Consider the following 6,505-nt stretch of genomic DNA (forward strand, 5'->3'; position numbering starts at 1 on the left):
TAATTACACACACATATATTTAGTAAATAGTATACAGTTTTAGCTGATACTTAGCAAGAGTAACTAGAACAACTAAATTCTTCTAAATATGCTAAAACATTGAATCAAGGCCACATTCATATTATAAAATCAGTATTAATGTTGTACACTGTGCAATAACTTTAGATAGATGTCATGAAAATCACATTTTACACAATATAAGAAATAAATGAAGAGGGTAAATAATTAGGGTGAATAAGTAAATAAGTATGGTGAAACTTAAATCCAGATGTTAATTTCTCTTTGACAACTGGGACTGATGGTGATCTTCATGACCACTTGATTTCTATTGGTTCATCTAGAGTAACGTTATTCTGTCTTAGATCAATGTTTAATATCTAAAAAAAAATAAGATGGTAATTAATTGTTTAACCAGAACTGTTTTTTTTAACAAAAACTAATTCCATAAATAAATGCTCTATTAGTAAACAGGTATAGCTTGTTTTTCTTTTCCATTTTGGTTAATTTTTATTCCAGAGAGTTCACAACCATTTCAGTAATAGTCTCACCCAACCCACCTATTAAACAGATGATGAAAATAAGTCTCAGAGAGGAGAATGGTCTTCAAAATACAACTAAAAACTTAGACTATTAACCAATTATCTTATTTCTACTACTTTACTCTTTCTCCATGACTCCTATATATGCAGTTATTCATAATTGCACTACATAGATCTCTATGCATTCTGCCCTCAAATATTATCCAGTCATCTAGAGACAAAACTGAGATTTTAGAAATATGTTTTCTTTTACATCAATCTTAAAGGGCTTTAAGTTGCTGAATTTATTGCCAATGATTTCATTGTGCATGTTACTTTCTTTCACTGGAGAGAACCTCTGTCAGACCATATAGGGACTAAGTATGGAGGTGACCAATTAAGCCACTGTACTCGAACAATCATCTGTAATATTTTTATAATATGTTGATTTCATTAGACTTTTCCATTGCTCCAATAGACTCACATGACTCTCAGTGCCTTAGCTCAGAAAGTTGAATTCAGTCATCAAATATGCAAGAGAAGAAGAAAACCAACATTTCTTTACTGCTAAACAAATACCAAACACTCACTGGGGAATTTATAAAATTTATTCTTTACTAAAGCACAGAGTCTTAGGATTTATTTCCCATGCTTCATAATAGAAGAATTTAAAAGGTAAAAGGTAAATATTTTTTTTTAGTATCTATTAGTCAGGTTTGAAACTGATCCATCTTACAACAAAACCTAACTTAGTTCCTTTATATCAAAAGTGAAAAACAAGCAGTACCTCACATAGATTTTAATACCTATACAGATGGCAACTAGGCATAATTGCTGCTAGGAAAGTGTTTTAAAAATTGTATTGATAGAGCAATTAAATGTCCTTTGCATATAATTTCTACACTCATGGAAAGGGCAACCAAAATAGAGAAAGAATTTGACTACTCCCTCCTTTTCCCATATAGCTATAAAAACTCAGAAAACAGTAGATACTCATAAATATTTGTTTTATTTAAATACGCTTAGAAGGGACTACTCCTTTGTTAGTAAAGTTAATATCTTCTTTTGGAATCATTGAGATAATGAACCATGTAAAAAATTTATTCTTAATATTTAAAATTCTTTGTGAATGTGTTTGAAAGCAGTGGAATGAACTTTTCTTTATAAGTGGTGTTTTTTATGCCAAGTATTTGGTCGAAATTAGCTTGAAATAATACTTGATATGTTAAAATATCTTATTTGACCTGTTCAGCTGACTGTATTTAGTTTACTTTTATAGTAAAAATTGTGAGCTTTAATTTTCACCATTGTTGTAATAAATAACAAGAAAAAATGTAAGGAAAACCAGTGTTTTTTAATCTCATGAACATTGGGCTGTTCAAAAAAACTGATTTCTAATTATGATTGATAATCATTGACTATTTCTGAGGAATTAATTTTCCTTTTTAAGGATTCAGTTTCTTAGTTTGCCATATAAGACCACTGGACTAAATCATTGATTCCCTTACTTTGGAATTTTATAAACAGGTGAAATTTTAAAAGAAGAAAAATGGGCGTGAGATGGTGGGTTATCAACTTTTATTTTACCATGGAAGGTCATTAAATATATAAAACTCTAATTTTCCAACCTTGATAGAATTTAAAGAAATAGAAGTATTTTAATGCCAAAGTAGTAATTAAGAAATAGTTGCATATTAAAGGGGAAATTCTTATTGCCTACAGAACAGCAATAACAATAGGACAGATGTTAAATTTCAACTGGAAGAAATGGCTTCTCATGTGCTGTTCAACATCTTGTACAATTTATGAAAACCTAAAATTGTGTCCATGATACAGTTACTATTTTTTTAAGTTGTAGTCAGACAAACAACTAGCTATTTTTTAAGTTAAATTCATCCGAAGTGTTTAGTTGATAAAAAGCTAGTTGTTTTTATTCAACTTTAAACAGGTATGTGTACACACACTCAAAGTTTTAGCAGTGCAGATGTAGCCTTAAACTTGGATCAAACACTTAAAACAGTTAGCTGGCTTCTAGAATATATGTTCTTTGAAATCTACTTTCACAGAATTTAAGACTGGAAGGAGCTTAAGAGGTTGTTTACTTGCATATTCTTACTTAACTGTAAGGAAAAAGAAGTCCTGAAATTATTTATTCAATGTAAAAAGTTTATTACTAGCAGCAAAGGGATTTTAACATAAGAATCCTGACTCCTTCATGTAAATCATATCCTCATACAGCTCTATATCAAATTATTCATAGATGCTAATATTCTATTAATTTTGCAAGGATTTTCAAGTATATTTTATCTAAGACATATTAAATGTTCAAAAGTGAAAATTTTGGTTTTGAAAAGTATTAGATTTTGAGGGATGAAAATGATTTAGACACTTAATGTAAATTTAATTTTGCTTTGATTATATCAGAACAATTATAAAATAGATGCCGTTAGGTTGATTTATATGTTACCAAGAATGATGATATGGAAAAAGATATGGATGTTTAATGAAAATAGATAAACAAGGAAGTAATAGTTGACCCATAATTATGTTTCTTTAGGGCTAAGAAATACAAGACATTCATGTAGACGTTTTGAATAGCTCCATTTAAAAAGAAACGTTTTCGTACATCACTTACCTCCAGGTCTGGGTTTTCAAAGTTAACAGACTCTTTATTTCCATTATATATCAGATTAACCTCACTAACAGGAGTCTTTTCTTTCCCCCATATATGGATGTATCCAAGCCGTATTTCATTTTTGTTTATGTAACTATTTTTCAGTATAGTGCTTGTTAAGATGGTCTATAAAGACAAAGAAAAAGAAATTAAACCTTTCATCTAGCAAAAGCAATTAAATCTTTAAAAAGCATATATCTGTTAACCAAAATGTATTTCATAGTATAGCAAATTGTTTATTCATATATTTGAAAAGAAGTATGTTATATAATATGTATAAAATATGTAAATATAAAATACAGCATAAAACTTCAAATATTATTTAACACAATTGCAAATAAATGATCTGTAGTGACTACATACCTTGTTTAAATTAAACTGTACAAAGAAATATAGGTCTCTTTCATAGGTGTCTATAGAAAAAAAAAAGAGTGATGTATTTATATTTCCAAAGAAGAGCAATAGTAAATACTATTACTGTATGTTTTGCTTTTCTTTCACAGTAAAAGGGTACCAAATACCATCAATGTATATTTAATCTTCTCTAAGTTTATATATCTTATTTGAACAGAGTCCATGGAGCACTGAAATATGAAGAATGAGTCACCAGAGAGGGTGCTAGATGGATGGGTAAGTTGGTGTGTGCCTGTTTGTATGTAGGAGAGTAACACTAAAGCAGTGACACATGTAAAATCACCTTCACACAGTTTTGGGAGGGTGGAGGAAGTGTACGAATAAAGAGAATTAGGTGTGATAGTCGTGGACACTTACTGGCCACCTCAATGACTGACAATAAAATAATATTATAAAGAAAAGAGAACATGATGGTAACTTATCCTAGTGTCATTTGAGAAAAATATTCAATTGTGAGAGATTATTTCAGGTCAACTGAAATCAAACTAATAAAACATAGGCTTTATACTCAGCTCTTTAAATAAGATGTAATCTTGCCAAATTTAAAATCAGTTTAAAAAATAATCTTAGAACTAAAATTTATTATTTAGTATTTGTCAAATTCTAAGTACTTTATCACAATGCTGTAAGAGATATGTATTATTATTACTCTCACTGTATAAAAGAGGAAAAGAAAAGTTAAATAAATGGCCAAAAGTGAAACAACTAATTATTATCAAGTCTAGACTTATGTCCAGTTTTCTCTGACTTCTATGATTGTGTCATATGTAAAGCCAAACAAACGTGTAAGACAAAAAGGCAAAAGTAGAGTCAAATGTATGACTAAAACAAGTATTAGGATAACATTGAAAAAGCAACAAATTTTATTCTCTTTTCCACTTATACATGCCAGCATTATATTCATTAATTCTTGGAAAAAAATTGCTTAATTTGAGACTAATTGTGCCTATACTAAAATTAAATGATATTCTGCTCCAAACTTTTCTGTATATATTAATGTATACATCACTTATTTAATATGCATTTTGAGGCACAATTTTTAGTCTTAATTTTAAATACATAATTATAGCTTAAGTTTTTAAGAGCAATTTTTAAAGTACAAATCAATGAGATAAAAGAAAACAAAAGTGAAGCTATTAAGAGGATATGAATGGTTTTGCTGTTTTGCTGTTTTTAATGAATAAGAGAAAGATACCATATATGAACTTAGTCCAGAGTAGACATGTGTCTATTTCACTAAGATGAGTAGGACAAATTAATATTTTACTAAGCTACAATTTCATTAGCTAGAACAGTCAAAATTTACTTAATGTATACACATTTCAAAATAAGTTTATTTTGCTTTATTTTTGATTTTTTTTTTGAGAGGAAAAAATATGTCTACAAATAAGAGTGACTGGGACAGAGTAAAGGGACCAAGTGGGTGATTAAACAGTTAATTCCAGTAGGTGATTGTAAGTAAAGGAAAAAAATCTGTAAGTTAGTGATCACTCAAGAGAGTAGGTTTGCTTAACCACAAAATCAAGCAGCCTTTCTTAGCAAAAAAACCATACAGCATAAGCATGAGACATGCCCCAAAACAATAAAATAATGGTGGAATGAGACCCACATCCTGCCCAGTGAGGTCAGTAAGTTAATGATTCCTAGGACATGCTTTTCTGACCACACTAAAAACAAAAATATAAGGAAAAGGTGACACTATACTGAAACCTGAGATGATTTACCATATTTTAGTATATGTTGCCCCCTTTTTGCTCATTTCCATTGTGCCATGACAGTCCCGGTTTGACCATGTAGGGACAAGAAAACTTCCCCACCCCATGAAGGAAGCTTGACATCTATTCAAGAATGAGGAAGAAGGTGGTCTTCTCCCCCTCCCCACTTTTCCTTTGATTATAAAACTGTAGCCCACTAAGTTCTCTGCGTGGCACCCTCTTGCCTGCCTGCTTGTAAACGTCACAAGCACCCTATTCTAATAAATCATCTCTTATCTATCACTTTGCCTCTCGTTTAATTCTTTCTGTGCTGAGACATAAAGACCTGGAGCTCCTTGGAGCTCACCAAAACGTATTTCTACGATTTCAATAGTATTCCATAAATTTTAAATGTACTTAAAAGAGGAAATCATTTAGATATCATCTAGTTTATTGAGTAGATTGGCAAGCTTGCTGTGAGAGAAGACTTCTTTGGAGATTCTGATCTAATAAATCCAGAGACTCCAAGCATTTGTTATGTATTGTTTTTGCTGTTCACTCAAGAAATTTCAGGGGATTAGGTGAGATCTTTATACTTAATTATAACAAATATACTGAGATTGTGAAATAGAACCAAAAAAGTAGATGTAATGGGCCAGAACAATTTTGTATTCTTGCATGAAGAGAACAGAGAGAAATATATGAATTATGTTCAGTTACTTTCCAGTGATAAAACAAAAAAATCTGCCATGAAACTTCCATAGGGTAAAGGTTATACCAAGTTCTTTCATCTGCTATCTTAGTTTTATAGAAAGAGCTGGAAAAAAAAATTCTAAGAGAAGCTTTGTCCCCCTTACTGTTAAAATGAATTAACTCAATTTGTTAGATAGTAAGATTCAGATATCCCAAGACAAGCATGCAAATTATGTATAACTCAGCTTTGCATCCCTGGGAAATTGTAGGCAAATTCAAAGTGCCTCTTGCTGGACCCAGTGAGGCAGAAAGGTTGCAAACTTTTTAGAACCTCCCTTAATGTATTAATGAAGTTCAGGGCTCTGAAAATATATGATTTTAACTAATAGCAGTAGAGTTCTTCACCTTTTAAATCACAAAACACTAGGAAGAGGTAATTTTATTTTTGAGTCTTGCTTGTTACCATATGATTCTTTTTTTTGTATTTTTTTTTTTTTTTTTTTTTTTTTTTT

The 6,505-nt window shown here is 30.4% G+C and overlaps 1 protein-coding gene across 1 annotated transcript in view; it reads right to left on the minus strand.

Moving 5' to 3' along the window:
• Nucleotides 1-308: 308 nt before the first annotated feature.
• SI (sucrase-isomaltase) overlaps nucleotides 309-6,505 on the minus strand; it is a 101,747-nt gene continuing 95,550 nt past the window's right edge. Inside the window, exons 45-47 of the mRNA XM_007107987.2 lie at nucleotides 3,556-3,605; nucleotides 3,154-3,318; nucleotides 309-377 (exon numbers count right to left, since the gene is read on the minus strand). Of these exons, the coding sequence (XP_007108049.2) occupies nucleotides 309-377; nucleotides 3,154-3,318; nucleotides 3,556-3,605 (284 nt within the window). The remainder of the gene's footprint in view (nucleotides 378-3,153; nucleotides 3,319-3,555; nucleotides 3,606-6,505) is intronic.

Source organism: Physeter macrocephalus, chromosome 1 (assembly GCF_002837175.3).
Source record: "Physeter macrocephalus isolate SW-GA chromosome 1, ASM283717v5, whole genome shotgun sequence".
In the NCBI taxonomy this organism is placed as follows: domain Eukaryota; kingdom Metazoa; phylum Chordata; class Mammalia; order Artiodactyla; family Physeteridae; genus Physeter; species Physeter macrocephalus.